Here is a 15,845-nt window from a genome sequence, read left to right as displayed (position 1 = left end):
ACCCAGGGCCCAGTGCTTCTGAGTCATTCGTGGTGCTGAGTTTGGAGCTCACCCCCTGGAAGAACTGCTCTGCCCTCTCCTAGCTTCTGCCATTTCAAGCATAATCCTTGTTGTCTCCAGCAGCCCAGGGTCGGGTGCCCCCCTAGGAATCGCCATTCTGAGACAGCTAGTGAGTGCAAAGGGGCCAGAGCTGGGATAGTGCAGCCCATGCCAGGCACAGGGCAAGGATTCACACACTGACCAGCGCCAGCTGCTGTGAGCAGCCCCAGCAAGCCAAGCCCAGCATGGCAGCAGCAGTGTGTCTGCACCAGCCCCTGCCTGGAGAGCTAAGTGCCATGCAGAGCACAGCATCTGGTGCAGCTCAGGCAGGATCTGTCTGCGTATGGCCCCACCAGAGCAAGCTGAGACAGTCAGTCACCACCTCTGGCAGGGGGCACTGCCCAGACCACTACCAGCCAAGGACTGGCAGAGCTGGTACTGCACCATCTCCTGTTCTGAGCAGCTCCTTGCACAGCTGCTGCCCAACAAGCAGACAGGAGCTGCCTGGGCCAGCTCTGCTGTGTGGCCCCATGGCAAGGGACATGGGCCATGGCCTGGGACAGACCGTGGGGAAGTGGCTTTCACCCAGCCCTGTAGCAGAGGGGCAGGAGCAGCCTGCCCTCCGCAGCCTAGCTAGGAAGAAGTGGCCAGAGCAGGATGGAAGCAGCTTCCCTGTAGCTACATTGGTGTGTATTATAGCCTAGTGGTGACCAGAGCAGCGCGCGGCCCAGCTGCTGGGGGCTGGCTTTGGTGTTTAACCCCACTGCAAATAGACAAGCTGAAACCATTAAAGTTGCTGAGCACACGTGCAGAATGAAATCTGTTTATTGGGGCCCAGTGACCAGGCCATCCCCAGCACAGGCGGAGGGCAGCCGAGGCAGCCAGGGACCAGCCTGAACACACAGCGGCTCAGCAGAAGCAGCCGCTGCTGGGCCCAGCAGAAAGAGGGGCACAGTGCGCTGGCACCCAGTGCAGTTCTTCCCGCCCTGCCCCATGCTCACCTGCAGCCCTGCTCTGGGGACGGGGCACAGGGCAGGTCTCTCGGTGACTTTCAGGGGAATGTGCAGAAATGCCAGTTAGCAGCAGGTGAGCCAGGGAGGGGCAGGATGGGCGCAAGAGATGCTAGATACCCCGCACCGGAAGAGCAGGATTAACCCTCACATGCCCACAGCTGGGAGGGGCCCCTTGGCTCAGCACTTGACAGGGGCAGGGGGTCTGGCAGAACTGAGAGCCAGTTGGAAGTGGGCAGTGAAAGGAGGAGGGAGACAGCACTGGCTACAGGCCCCCAGCCTCCTGGCAGATGCGTTTCCCACTCCAAGCCTAGGGGTGGGAGCACCCTGCTGGCAGCTGCCTGGAGGGGAAGTGGCTGCAGATGTGCTTCTCCATCCCACCGCTGCAGGTCTCCTGGGATGGGGGACCCACTGTCCAGTCCCCTCAGCGCTGGGGCAGTGAGGAACATGCATTCGGTAGTGCTCTGCACTCCCCTGGGACTATGCTCCCCCAGGACTCCTCCAGAATGATCAGCCCATTGGGGTGCAGAGAGGCAGCTTGGGCTGCTGATCAGGCTCTCTGCCGCACTAGGGGTGAGCTCCAGCACCCCCATACCCGCCGTGGGACTGTCCCCGGATTTCTGCTGCCGGCCAGGGAGGAGTGGGAAGGCTTTGAAGCAGTAGGAAGCCAGTGCACCCACTGGGTGGCGAAGTCGGTGGCAGCAGTTTTGCTCGGGTGACACACTGCGCTCCCAGCTGGGTAGCGTCAGCTGATGCGGGGTTCAGGCTCGGGTTCTGGGGCTTTAGCAGGGGGTGGAGGCGGTGCTCGCAGCTGCAGAGAGAGAGAGAGAAAGAGAGATACTGATTACAAGGGGCCAAGGCCCCTGCACTGCACCCACGCGTCCCTGCTCCGTGCCATCTCCACACCCTCCCTCCCCACGCATGGGGCACATGGGGAGCAGGAATACACCCCTCAGAAAGGAGAAGCTGCCCCAGGCAAAGGCATGATTACGGGGGGCCCCTCCCCAGCTTCCAGGCTGAGGGACAGCAATGTCTGTGGTCCCCACAGGAGGACTGTGCTTTACGTTCCAAGCTCAGCAGAGATCCCCGGCTGCAGGCCCTCAAACTGCGGAGCCACAATGGAGAGGCAGGGGGTAAGGAGGGACTCGCTGGGGGAGACTAGGGGAGAGAGGACAGGCTGGGGGGACTAGGGTTGGACGATGGCTGTGGTGCTAGCACGGAGCAGGGTGAGGAGAGTTGGACATTTGGGGGGAGGTAACGGGGTGACACTGCTGGGAGCTGAGGCAGGCTCATGGCCCTCCCCCGAGGAAGCCTTTGTCCTCATACACCACTTTGTGAGCACCAGCCCCAGAGCCCCTGGTTGGGGCAGACGTGATTCATCCTGTGCCTGCAAACGCTTCTTACCGGGCGGATGCGTGCTGCTCCCAGGTCCGGAGAGCTGGGTCCACTGACTGCACCATCCTGCCTGCAGGCTGGGAACACAGACCGGCGTTAATGGCAGGACACTAGGCTGCTCTCCACATGCCTGCACACCAGCCCAGCAGGGACCCCCCAGATGCTGGGCCCAGCCTCTTTTCACCCTCACCAGTTCCCTCCCTATCCCCCCAACCCCCACAACACAGACACCCCAAGCGGCTCTAGCTGCCATCGGGGGCTCCTGCACAGAGGAAACGCCTGCTGTCTTGCTTAGGGAAAGTATTCCTGAAGGTTTCATCACATGACCATCTTTAATTTCTGGAGATTCCAGGACAATTCTGGAGAGCTGGCAACCCTAGTCTTGCCCCCTTCTGAGTGTCCTGTTTATGCCAATGCCCTGGAGCCATCTGGGAGGCCAGCACTCCATGAGGCACTCACCTCCCAGCAGCACTTCGGGAAGGGGGTGGGAACCCAGCCCGGCACTGGGCACAAGGACCGGAGGGGAGAAGGCCGGAGGAGATGGTGATGGGAGCTCCTGGAAATATAAGCACAGGCAGGCTGCGATTAAAGAATTTTGGGGCCTTCACACTACAGAAATTGCCCCCCCCCACCTTCCTTAGAGTGCCCCCACTCACACAGACCCCGCACGCCCCTCCCACCCACCTGGGGTGCTGTGACAATTTCTAGAGAGGAGGTGCTGAAAGCCATGGAACTGTAACCCTGTGCATGACGGAAGCCAGGCATTCACTTGCCATTACTTCAAGCTGCTGCACGCTCAGCACCCCTAGTTCCAGTGCCCCAGTGTGCCCCACGAAGCTTCCATCAGACCCCCAACATCCCAGCCACACATCCCAATCACTGCAGCCCCCAACCTCACTCCACAGCTCCCTCAACACTCCCCATAGCCCACCAACAACTTGTCCACACCTACTTCTCCTAGGACCTTCCTAGCCATTTACTGGTCCCCTCTTTCCCCCCCCCGGCTCAGCAGTCCATTCCCATCTCAGGCTAGAGTGGCTCCTTCCATCACCTGCCCCACACACCCACAGCCCAGCGCAGACAAAGTCCCCAGGCTAGGGGAAGAGTCTCCCCATGGGAATTCAGTGACCATGAGCCTGGAGCAGAGCCTGGAAAGGAATCTTTATTCAAGGCAGAGCCCCCTCCTAGGCGTATAGGGGAACTCAATCCACACCCTGGTTTGGTCCTGGGAGGAATAGGGAACACAGGTCTTGTCTACACTAGGGAACTTCAGTACTTCTGAAGCCAGCTGCCAGCAGCCATGTTAGCTGAGGAGGGCTGGGGACAGGGAGCCCTTGTCTGCCCTTACAACTGCTCTAAGCCACTGGCACGATGCTGGGAATTGGGGCCTGTCTCTCTGTCAGTCTATCCTGGAGAGGGGGACACAGACAGCCAAGCCCGAGCACGGCGAAGGGGGAAGTGGAGACCAACCTGCCCAGCCACTCCTATGACTCCAGTTATTTCTTCCACCACCAGTGAAGGGAAGACCCCAACGCGCCCGTTGAAGTCCCCTTTCCAGAAGCCATCGTCCACTTCCCCCTCCTCTCTGGGGAGCACTCGGATTATGGCTCCCTCGGGGAAGGTCAGCTCCTCCACACTCTGCCCCTCGTAATCGTAGAGGGCTCGCACCAGCCATGCTGCAGGCAGCCAGAGAGAGCAGGCAGAGCTGGTGCCAGCCGGGCACACAGCTGCTCAGCACATACAGACATTGAAAAGCCTTCACCCGGCATGGGATGGGCTGAGCCCATTCTGCTGACACTGAGGGACACTGAGGCAGAGGTGCCAAAGCTCGGGGCACTAGGCAAATGCTGATCCCAGCTGGAGGCACTGGGGTTTTCAGAGGTGCTGGGAGCCCCCATCAGCTCTGCAGGTCAGGGGGAGCTGCGGGTACCGATCACCCCAGGAACCAGGCCCTGCACATGCCCCATGGCAGGCCTGTTGCATCAGAGGCCACTCTTGGAAGCGCTGGCCATAGGTCCCGGGGGAGTCAGGCAGGAGCGAGCTCATGGTCCCAGTCCTATGGCCAAGCCAGCAGCCAGCCCCCCTCAGCCACGCTGCAGGCAGAGCTACTGGTCCCCAGTCACCCAGGGACGGACCCTGGGAACTGAACTCCTTCCCCAGCTGCATGTGCCCAGGGCACCCCTCTTCCCACATGCGGACACAGCCCCATTGTCCCAGTGCACCCACACGCAGCCCCAGGGCTTGCCACATACTTCCTGGCTCCAGCACCAAGTCCATGGTCATAATGCTAGTGAGCTCCCTTTCCAAGGCGGTCTCGGAGGGGCCTTCCTGGCAGTTCCCGGTCAGCGCCCTGCGCTCACTCCCCACGGCGTCCAGGAACAGCAGGTACTTCTCAGGGACATAGCCCACCTGCCCCGCCTGGTTCCGAGCCTGCAGACAGCCGCCGAGGGCAGGAGAAGCCAAGTTAGGAGAACCCAGCCAGCTCCCGGGGCCAGGCAGAAAGGACTCAGCCCTGAGCCAACCAAACTCCTGCATGAGAACCCAGGGCAGCCACCCCCAGGCTCCCCGGTCCAGGCCATGGGCCAGCTCGCGGGAGGGAGGGAGGCCCGAGGGAGTCAGTGCCCGGGAGGAGGGAGGCCCGAGGGAGCCAGCATCCACAGCCCTCTCCAGCGCTGCCTCTAGCGAGGGAGGAGACTAGCCAGCTGCTGTGCTGGAAGGGGACGTTCCCACTGTGTTTCTTCCCCTCCCTCGTCATAGACACATCCCCACTGCCCCACGCCCACCTTGACCCATTCTTCCACATCGCCGTCCTCAATGACCTCCAGCTCCTCACCCTGGCGGATGGACAGCTCGTCAGACTGGCAGGCCTGCACAAGGGACAAAAGCCATGGGACAAGTCGGAAGCAGTGCTCCCTGCAGCCAGCCCCGGCTGCCAAGCCCCTAGAGGAATGCAATGCCCCAGCCTGGGGTGGGGGAGGGAGCAGAGAACCCACTGCCAGCAGGCACTGCTCCAGCCTGGGGCACAGGGCCCTTCACTCAGCACCCAGAGCACCCTGAAAGAGCACTGCACGGTTCAGAGGGCTCCTGGGTGCTAGGCTTGTGTCCCTGGGGTGGGGGCCTTACCTGGTACCCGAAGAACACCCTGCAAGTGGATGGGTAGATGCGGGCAGTGCCAGGGCAGGGACCGGCATCCTCAAAGAGCTCCTCATTGTCGTCATAATCGTCAAACTCTGCCAGATCGAACTCTTCTGCCTGGGGACAAACCCAGCATGAGAGAGCACCCCGCACCCAGTCGCCCTGCCACTCTCTGGGCACACGGGGCCACCACAGGACCAAGGCGACACTCCTGGCCCAGGCCACCCCAGCAGCAGATGCCCCCGCTCCTCCCAGCCACTGGCACAGAGGGCTCTGCCCCGCGGGAGGGGTGCTCTGGGCTCTCAGGGGCGGATGGGAAGCCAAAAGTGGAGGGGCAGCTCTCACCGTGGGAGTCGACTCCTTGTCCGACTTGCGGGCCTCGCTCAGCCGTCGCTCCTGCTCCAGCTCCTCCAGGACTTGCCCCATGGCCCCCGCCAGCCAGGTGTCCACGTCTAGGCCGGCCTGGCGCAGCAATACCAGTCGGGCATCAGCCTTTACTCTGCTGACCTTAGGGACACAGGGAGAGCAAGCGCCTAGTCAGCCCAGGCCTCAGCACCTGCCACGGGCCTGGGCACCCAGCCAGCCAGCAGGGCTGGGCCAGGGACCATCAGCTGGTACCAGAGCCATGGGGCGTAGGGTTGCCAACTTTCTAATCACAACAAACCGACCGGACTTTTAGTGGCCTATTAAAATCTCCCGGATTGCTTTCAATAGCCACCAGGAGATCGAGGCCGATTCCAGTAGACTCCCGGCCAATCCAGGAGGGTTGGCAACCCTAATGGGGTGGGGGTGAGGGGGAGGGCTTGAGTCTTGTTCAAGTTGGAATCATGTTTTTATTCAACTCCACTTGTGTCTCCAAGGAATAGCCCTGTCCCTGCTCCTCCCCCCGCCCCTCCAGTCCCTCGGTCCTCCAGCCCCCTGCCCCTCCAGCCCCCCCTCCCCACCCCTCCAAACCCCCTTGGATGTATTTTCCAAGAGTTCTGCTCTACGAAAGATTTGGGGGGCAGGTCTCTGGTCTGTGCTATACAGGAGGCCAGCCTGATGATTCCAATGGTCCCATCTGGCCTTGGAATCTATGAGTGCGTGTGAAATACACCCGGACCCTGTTCGACCCAGACTAGATGAAGTATAACAGAATAATAGGGGACTAGGCGTACCAGATTTGCCCTTACACGAGCATTGTCATTCACTGTGGCCAGAGTGGGCTGCACAGAGGGCTAAGAGTCTGCAGAGCATGCAGGTGCTGGCAGTCATTCAGATGCATGCCACATACACGGCAGGAGCTAGAGATGCCGGGCCAGGCTGTTGCTAGTGACGTGAGTAGGGCCCTACCAAATTCATAATCCATTTTGGTCAATTTCACGGTCATAGGATTTTAAAAAGAGTAAATGTCATGATTTCAGCTATTTAAATCTGAAATTTCTCAGTGTTGTAATTGTAGGGGTCCTGACCCAAATAGGAGTTGTGTGGGGGAGCAGTGGCGCTGGAACATTTTAAAAAGTGGGGGTGCTGAAAGCCAGCCCCCCTTGCCCCCGTCCACCCCCCCGCCCACCTGAGGCCGGGAGCAAAGCCCCAGGTGCAGGACTGGGTGCCGGAGCCCCAAGTTGCAGCACCCCCTGAACCCCTAGTTCCTGCACCTATGTGGGGGAGTTGCAAGGTTATTGTGGTACTGCTACCCTTAATTCTGCGCTACTGCTGGCTGTGGTGCTGCCTTCAGAGGTGGGCAGCTGGAGAGTGGCGGCTGCTGGCAGGGAGCCCAGCTTTGAAGGCAGAGCCGCCGCCAGCAGCAGCGCCTGGTATGGTATTGCAACCCTTACTTCTGTGCTGCTGCCTGCAGTGCTGGGCCCTCAGTCAGCAGCCGCCACTGTCTGGCCACCCAGCTCTGAAGACAGCACAGAAGTAAGGGTGGCGATACTGAGACCCCCGTAAAATAACCTTGCGACCCTCTGCAACTCTCTTTTGGGTCAGGACCCACAATTTGAGAAACGCTGGTCTCCCCCATGAAATCTGTATAGTATAGGGTAAAAGCACACACAAGACCAGATTTCACGGTCCATGATGCGTTTTTCATGGGTGTGAATTTGGTAAGGCCCTACAAATAAGAGAGTAAGAAAAAGCCAATTCAGATACTGTGCAATGCTGCATGTGGAGCAGAGACCGGAGGACAGAGCCCAAGGCTGCTCTGTTGGCTTGAGAAGAGCTCATGGCCGGGTAATCCCAGACCAGCGCGTCTGCTAAGGGGCAGAGGGAAAGCCAGGGCCATCCTGCTGATTCTGAGCAACACACGTGGCAAGCAGCACATTCTGTCCACGGCGCTTTTGTGCTGCAGCATTATCAACAGCGTTGTCTGTGCATTGTGGGGCCCCGATGCATCTGCCACAGGAGCATGGCGTGTCGGGAACTTGTGTTATCCAGCCTGCCTGCCCCCCTCTTGCTGCTGGGATTCACTTCCTGCCAGTCCTTCCCACTCCATCTGCAGGGAGGGCTCTGCTGGCACAAATCCTGGCAGAACAGCAGCAGCAGTGCCGGGGGCACTGGCCAGCAACAGGAGCAGCAGCACAGGAGCGGAGGGTGGGTAACTGGTGGACACAGTACAGGTGGCGCATACAGGGCGCACACGGAACAAAACCAGTAGCCAGAGGGACACGCAGCCCTACCAACCTGTCCCCCGCCTGCCAGACCCACCTCTGCTTTCCGGATATTCTCGCTCACTTCTTCCATCCTCCTCTCCATGCCAGGCATCTCCGCTTCAGGGGCCTGCTGCCTCCTGGCTTCCATCCTCTGCAGAACCTGCACAAGCCCAGGCCAGACTGAGCCCCACTGCCGCCGGGGGCTGCAGCTCCACCACGACTTCACTGGCCCCAGCACCCCGCCCCAGAGAGAGACCAGAAGCACTGGGTTGGGGCCTGCCCTCACCTCCCCGCAAGGAGGCCAGAGACCCCCTGGCCATGCCCCACGAGAGTAGAGAGGTTGTTTGGGGGCAGGGAGAAGTGGATCCGTCCCCCCCTGGAGGCACAGGACAAGCCTGGCAGTGAGGATGCTCCTTCTGCTCTGGGATGAACCCGGGGCTGGGGCTGAGTGGGCAGCCCTGGGCACTCACCTGCTTGCCATGAGTCTTTATTTTGTAGTCTCTGGCTGCCCGGGTGGCCCAGCGCCGCGCCTCCTTCTCCAGCCCGCTCTCCCCAGCGCTGCCACTCCTCGCCTCCAGGAGGCGCGCCTAGGACAGAGTATCACAAGTCAGAGCGCACCCTGCCGCCAGCCCTCAGACAGGGCCCTAGTGCACCTCTCCGGCTGCCTGGTGCCACCCTGGGGGAGCTCCGCACAGGGAGTCCCTTGTCCCCAGTGCTGCGCAAGCCCGGCCTCCCGCCTTACCTGGTCAGCGCCCGACGGCTGGAACTGCTGCTCAGGAGTCGGGGTGAAGGCAGTGTTATCCTGCAGGAACAGGAGGAGGCTCTGCTCCCTGCACACCTGTAGAAGCAACAGGGGGAGGGTAAGCGGGGCGGCACACGGGGCCCTGGGAGGGGATTGGGGTAGGGGCAGCCAGGGCCAAGCCACTGCTTGGTCACTAGGAACCCATGACCCATGGCAGTCCACACCCAAGCCAGGTGCAGGGGCACAGGCATGCCTGGGGGATGGCACCATGCCAGGAGGTGGGGGTGTGGGAACAGCCAGCACTACACAAGATGTGGATATGGGATGGGATTGGCCCCTCCTTGAAAAGCAGGGCAGATCCCGTTACCTGTGTGGAGGCCTCCAGGATCCCCCGAAACCGCTCCTGCGTGGCGTGACAGGCCTCCAGTTCTGTCTGGCTGACTAGAGTCAGGTGGTCCCCGAGCCGCTCGTACAGGTCACCATCCAGGGTCTGGAAAAGCACAATCAGGCCAGTTACTGGGGGGAGGACAGGGTTGGCGGGACTCCCCAGGAACGCCCTTGTCTGCCCCCGGGAGAGAAGAGTCCTCCTCTGAGCTCTGCTGAACTCATCACACAGACCAGAGGAAAACTGGGACAGCTCCTAAAAGGACAAGAGAGCCCCCTACTGCCAGTGGAGAAGGCAGCCAGTGAGTGGCAACGGGATCAGCTGGAGTGAAGTCTGCTCAGGGAAGGGGCAAGCAGGCCAGCTGGAGCTGGGGAGAAACGGGTCAGAGGTGCACGGGGCTTCAGGTGGGTTCAGGCTGATCCATGGTTTGCAGCTCCTGAGCCGGCCCCAAGGGACATTCTGGAAAGAACTGAAGAGACGGCTGCTTGGCTATCTGGACAGGGTTGCACTCGGGGAACGCAGGGCTTCCCCCTAAGCTACTGTCTCAACACAGCATGAGCCTGTGTGGATCTCCCAGCCCTTGGCCTTCCCCAGCAGGGTGCGCTGTGGGAAGCAGGGCAGGCGTTCTGGCTGTAGGGGGAGTTCCTGGCTACTCCAGCCCCAGCCTGACTCACCAGGGCGCGCTGTGGGAAGCAGGGCTGGCTGAGGGGAGCTCACAGTCCCAGCCTCTGCCAGCGAGGCTGCTGTAGTGCTGGGGAATCTCTTTCAGCCCACCTGCAGTCTCGCGCCAAATGACGAACACGTTCCTCCCTGCCCATTGGACACAGAGCTGGGGCTGCCCATTGGCAGCGACCTTGGACTCCTCTCCTCCCAGAATCACAACAGTTTTGCCATGCCTGACATGCAAGAGAGGAGCGGGCGCTGCATCCCCAGCCTGGGAGCAGGTGGGTAAGTGCAACAAACCCTCTGCGCCAAGAACCACCCCCTGATGCTCAAAGGCAGAGCCCAGGGGGCAGCTGCATGGGAGAAAATCCACACACTGCCCCAGACACTGGGGGGTGCAGGCAGATATGGCCTGGCTTCAGGTCTCGGGGGAACCCCAACAGGAGGGAGGGGCCTTCGCCCAGCTCCAGCTGCACAGCAGATGCTTTCCAAAGCAAACCTGGAATCCCAGGGCCTTAAGCCCACCACCACGCAAGGCCTCTGCTCCCAGCTCTGCCACCCTCCTGGGGCGGGGCTAAGAGGCTCCTGCCTCCTCAGTGGCCTACACAGGGAACCTCCACTGGCCCCAGGATGCTGTTGCCCTAGGGAATCTGGCAGAGAGAGGGGCCGGGGCACCCAGCGAGGCAGCAACACAGCTGGGAACAGCCCCAGGATTCAGGGTTGTTAGTCTCCCCTCTAGTCACTGGAGTCCACCTCCCGCCCCTAGACTGGCTCCTTAGGGCAGGCAGGAGCATGAGTGCCCCAGCTGGAAGAAGGGCTGGCTAGCTGGCTGCAGGGTGAGGCTCTTCTACCTTCATGACGGCAGGCAGCTCGACGTGGTAGTAGTGCCCCAGGTGGGCATTGGCAGCTCCCAGGGTCAGCAGGTATTCGTTCCGCGCCACCACCAGCTGCTGCGAGTTCTCGGCCAGCTGCACAGAAAACTGCAGGTGGGGGACAGAGCACGGCCTGGGTAATGGGGCAGGGCATGGCCGGCTGCCCAGTGCCCTCTGCGGGGCTTCCCCCGATCAGCCCCGGCATCCCCCTCTCCCCACGATCAGCCCCTCCCTCAAAGGGATCTGCCCTCCCCTCATATGGTGTCCCGGGGTCTCCCAGCAGGCCCTGTACTCAAAGCACATCCTACAGGAAGCGCCATGTTTTCCCCACCGTGCCCGCCAGGACCCCTCGGCCAGAGGCTCTGCAACAACTCTGACCTTGGTGCTGAGCTTCTGCAAACTGGCCTTCGTGTGGAATATGCCATGGTCGCTCTTCCGGAGCCTACAGAAGGGACATGGCCATCAGTGCTCAGGTAGCTTCCCCTTTTCACAGGCCCCTCCAAGACAGGCACACTGGCCCCACACTGAGGGAGCCACCCCTGCAGTGGGAGCTCTCTCTAGGCCCCACAGAGCACCCTGCTCTCATGGGGTGCAGCCAAAGGCAGAAGTGGGTGGTCAGGAGATCCCTTCCCCCTCCCCAGGATACAGTGGGATCATGCACCCTGGGACCCTCTGACCAACGCCCCAGGCACCATGGTGCCCTCTACCAGATGCCCTTACAGACCCGCCCCGCCCCTACCCACAGAGCAAGTGCCGCTCACTCACCGGGCCTCCACATCAGCCGCTTTCTCCTTGGCCACCTCGCTGACCCGCTGCAGATGCATGTAGCGCTTCTTGGCTTTGCCCACTTCCTTCACCGTCTCCAGGAGCTCTGCCTGCACCCTCTGCAGCTGCTCCGTGCTCTGGGGCAGAGAGGGGGTGTGAGCCCCACAGCCAGCCCTCCTGGCACCTGCCCCCTGCTCTGGGAAGCCCCTTTGAAGAGCAGGAGGTTGGGGCCTGTACCCCCGTCTCTCCTCCCCCCACACAGACTGTACCTTCTTGAGCAGGTGCTCCTTGGACAGTCGGGTGGTTTTAGCCACCTCCAGACTCAGGCTGCGGTAATTCTCCGAGGCTGCCACCCGGGCCTGCCCGGCGCACACCGTGCTGTCAATCGCCCTCTTCCAGACGGCAAAGGCACTCCTGCAGGGAACGGACACCGGAGGAAGCCTGGCTGCACCCATGGAGCAGAGCAGCCCCTCTCCCACACACTGGCCCTGTCTCCCGCCCCCCCGTCTCCACAGGGGCTGCCCCAGCTCCCCCATTGCACCTGGATGGCCAACCTGCTCCAAGGACCCCATGGCTCCCAGAACCTGAATGGAGAGCCCTGGGTGCTGTGCACAGCCTGGCCCAGCTGGCTCTTCCCTGGGTTTCTGCCGATGTGCAGTCCCAGATCTATCTCAGGGCCATTATCCAGCCCTACCTCTGGAAGTGGCAAAGCCATTTCCCAAGCTTCTGTCCACCCGCCTGAGTTGCCTGAGCCCCAGCCGCATCATGCATCAGCCCCGCTAATGACTGGCCATGCTTGCAGGCCTTGGCAGAATCGCTGCTGTCCGGCTGGGTTGGGAAGCCCTGTCCCTCAGGATCTCACACTGCTGCCCAGAAAGTCTGACCCAAAAAAACCCTGTCATTACAGCACGAAGCACCCCCACGTGCTTCTCCACAGCCCCTGCAGAACATGACATGGCCTAATGCTGCATGGCCTATGGAAGCTCCCTCCCCAGCTGCCTTTCCCCTCATGCCCACTCCAGCTCCTGGCTCTCCCCTCCCACTGGCCTCCACTCAGTAGCTTTGGATTTCTCTCTGGCCCTGGACTTTTCTTCTCTCCCCACATGCGCTCCATCAGCAAGGCAGGACATCTCCACCTCTGAAGCACGACCCCTGCCCTCCCATGTGCTAAGACCCTCTCCAAGCCTTCCTCTCCTGTACCTCTTCCTCCTCATCCCCACCCAAGCCCCAGCTCTTCAGACCCGGGCTGCCCTCCTCGCACACGGGAAGAGGTGCAATCCTCAAACTTGGGCTCCCAGCAGGCACCACAATGCAGGGGACAAGAGCCCCCATTTTAAAGCCCTTGGGGGCAAAGGCAGATTACCATTTTGAGGGGCCCTGGGCCAGAGCAAGTGGGGGCCACTCCCCACCCCTTTCACCTGCAGTTCCCCCCCCCCCGCCGCCTCTCGTCAGCACTCCTGCCGGGGAAATGAGGTTGGGGCACGGGGGCTTGCCAGGGTGCTCCTGCTGGGGAGGCCCCTACACCCCAACCCCATTCCCCAGCAGGAGCACTGGGTGTGTGGGCAGAGCAGGGCACGGGGGCACCCATTTTTCCAGGGCCCCCCAATTGGCATGGGCTCAACTGGCCCTGTAGCTAATCCACCACTGCTTGGTGGGTTGCTCTAATGAGCCAACAGGTCTTCTCTCCCTTTTCTTTATACTTCAGCCACCATGCGTCTAGGGGTGGCCCCTACATCTCTCCTCTCTGCAACTCCTATTGCCTGTATTGAGCTTCCTGCATCTCTCTACCTCATTGACTCTTGCCCCTCATATCTCCCAGGTGAAAACCTCTCTGCTCTCCACTGCCCCTCTCGTATACCAGAAAATAAATAGCTCTGGACAGTGTTTAGTGGGAGCACCTTCCCCCTAGAATACCAAAGCTCTCAAGAACGCCACACGTATGCACACACACTCCCATATACACACACGTGTGCCACTGCAGTGCATGGTTAAACTCTGCCGCGTTTCACCCCGGAAGTAGCTAAATTTTCGTGGTGGATAAGGGACTCTCACACAGGTATCACTCGTTCTGTAAATGTAGTCACCTCTGGGGTGAAACATGGCAAAGTTTAACAATGCACTGCAATGCCACACAGCCTGTTTGGGGAATGGGAAGCGAAGAAGAATTCCATTGTGATGCTGGCAGCTTGTGCCAGGGTCCTAGGCCTTGCTGAACACTTACAAATGCATAGCTAGAAACCAGTCTTGCTTCCCTGGATGTTGGCATCATCAAAATAGATGTTAGATGTGAAGTTGATAAGAACATGTTTAGTGTTTTATAAAATGCTTGTAGGATGCTGCATGTATTGTCCTCACTCAGCTATGCCCCAGGTTATAAAGCGATAGCAAGCATCTGCATTGTAAACCTGTGACTGTGTAACTCACCATACAGGGAAAAAGCCTCGTGTAATGCAAACGATGGGCTCTAACAAAATGTTAAATCCTGTTCATTAAACGCAAAGGAGCCACTGTATGAGGTCAAGGCTCAAAGACTAAGTGCTTTCCTTCCCCCACATCCCATGAAGAAGGGACCTGCATGGGAACTGTTGCAATCAGCTTGATTTTTGAGGAAAGAAGATATAAAAATGCTTCACAAGGAAAAATTACCATCTCTTTGCTGCTTGAAGCAAACAGTCCCAGGGCCAGAGAGACTATACTGAAGTGAGAGATCCTCCAGGGTTATTCCTGGGTTTGCCCAGAAAGACATTTTGAATGGACAGATTACTACATCTCTGTCATTTTTAGGAATTATACATGGTAACTCACTTGTGTGTACATTTGCTTGCTTCAACCTGCAAATAACCAATTTCTTTATCTAAAGGTTTATTAACTAGGAAAGTTTATTACAGGATTGGCTACTGGCGTTGTCTTTGGTGTAAGACCTACAGTACCAGTTGATCTGGGGGTAAGTGACTGATCTCTTGGGACTGGAAGCAATCTGAATATTTTGTGATTTTTGGTGTAAGTGACCATTTATCACTAAGTCCACCATGTCTGGGTAGCAACATAGACTAGAGAGTCTGAGGGGACTGTCTGTGACTTCATGGTGAGACTGGTACAGTGATCCAAGAGTTCACAGTTGTTATGGAGTTGGTGAAATCTAATTATAGAACAAACCACCAGCTTGGGGTGTCTGCCCTGTTTCTGACAGTCTGCCTTCAGTTGGCACTCAGTGTTGTGAGCCTCCAGACAGCATGACACCCCTCTCCAGTTCAAACGGGCAGAAAGACAATTGTCCACTTTCAGTACCAAGAAATTCCAACGGCCAAGTCACAAAGGCTGTGTCTGCACCAAGCATTCACAGCTCTCTCCCCAAGGTTGGCCTAGCACTGCTCCAGCTCTGCCTGGGCTAGCAATGGCAGAAGGACCCATGATGGCTATACAAGGGTGAAATGCCTGCAGCCAACTCTACACAACAGCTCCCACCAGGGTAGGGGAATCTGGAACAGCAGGGAAAATGCTGAGGTTCTACTCTAGCAGCATTAGCTAGCAGGTGCCTCCCGCCCCAAGGCCTAGCTACACTGTCCTCCTTCCCCAACATCCCCGTAGATCTACACCCTGATATAGACACCACCCCGTCCACAAGACCTAGCCACACCCCCTCTGGGATCTACACCATGACAGACACCCCTGCACCCCAGACATCCCCATGTCCCTCTGCCCTGACACCCCTGGGGATGTACACTCCAAAACAGACACCCCAAGAATCTAGCCTCTCCCCCATGCGCTGTTCCACTGGGATCTAGCCCCCTGCACCCACCCACATGCACTCTCTCTCCTCCTCGCTGATCAGCTGCCATAGCTAGGCCAGTCTCCGCAGCAGGGCTGGGAGTCTCTGCTCCGGTGCAGCTGGGATGCAGCACCACCGCTGCTCGAGTGCTGCTCCATCCCGCTGAGAGCCCCCCGGCACAATTCCCTGCTGGCCGAAAATCTGGGACGTTTAAAATGGGGCCAAGAGTGAGGCTGCCAAGTCCATGTACAGAACCAGCCAGACTGTCAGTGTTGAGCTCAGGAACCTCCTGCTGGTTCAGCACTTGCACATGCAGGGAGGCACCTGACAAAGACTTCAGGAACCTCACTGCAGGCCCCATTGTTTACATTCTTGGCTTGAATTAGCTCTGACCTCCCCACAGCCAGCGCTCCTGCCCCATTCCTCACAGCGCCCCCTGC

The 15,845-nt window shown here is 59.5% G+C and overlaps 1 protein-coding gene across 2 annotated transcripts in view; it reads right to left on the bottom strand.

Annotated features, from left to right (window-relative positions):
* Window positions 1-846: 846 nt before the first annotated feature.
* FCHSD1 (FCH and double SH3 domains 1) overlaps window positions 847-15,845 on the bottom strand; it is a 24,494-nt gene continuing 9,495 nt past the window's right edge. The window contains exons 5-20 of one of the 2 annotated variants that reach the window (XM_026660868.1): window positions 11,906-12,050; window positions 11,637-11,773; window positions 11,250-11,313; window positions 10,851-10,979; window positions 9,319-9,441; window positions 8,952-9,047; window positions 8,680-8,796; window positions 8,265-8,369; window positions 5,925-6,086; window positions 5,568-5,696; window positions 5,228-5,311; window positions 4,697-4,874; window positions 3,915-4,120; window positions 2,904-3,000; window positions 2,454-2,521; window positions 847-1,860 (exon numbers count right to left, since the gene is read on the bottom strand). In XM_026660868.1, coding sequence (XP_026516653.1) covers window positions 1,795-1,860; window positions 2,454-2,521; window positions 2,904-3,000; window positions 3,915-4,120; window positions 4,697-4,874; window positions 5,228-5,311; window positions 5,568-5,696; window positions 5,925-6,086; window positions 8,265-8,369; window positions 8,680-8,796; window positions 8,952-9,047; window positions 9,319-9,441; window positions 10,851-10,979; window positions 11,250-11,313; window positions 11,637-11,773; window positions 11,906-12,050 — 1,906 coding nt within the window. In that variant the 3' untranslated portion in view covers window positions 847-1,794. Of the gene's footprint in view, window positions 1,861-2,453; window positions 2,522-2,903; window positions 3,001-3,914; window positions 4,121-4,696; window positions 4,875-5,227; window positions 5,312-5,567; window positions 5,697-5,924; window positions 6,087-8,264; window positions 8,370-8,679; window positions 8,797-8,951; window positions 9,048-9,318; window positions 9,442-10,850; window positions 10,980-11,249; window positions 11,314-11,636; window positions 11,774-11,905; window positions 12,516-15,845 lie in introns of both variants that reach the window. The other variant, XM_026660869.1, reaches the window with a different exon arrangement.

The sequence above is a fragment of the Terrapene carolina genome, unplaced genomic scaffold (assembly GCF_002925995.2).
Source record: "Terrapene carolina triunguis isolate 2854851 unplaced genomic scaffold, T_m_triunguis-2.0 Scaffold838, whole genome shotgun sequence".
NCBI classification, from domain to species: domain Eukaryota; kingdom Metazoa; phylum Chordata; order Testudines; family Emydidae; genus Terrapene; species Terrapene triunguis.
Note: the sequence above shows the minus strand (reverse complement) of the source record. Positions and strands in the feature narration are given on the sequence as shown.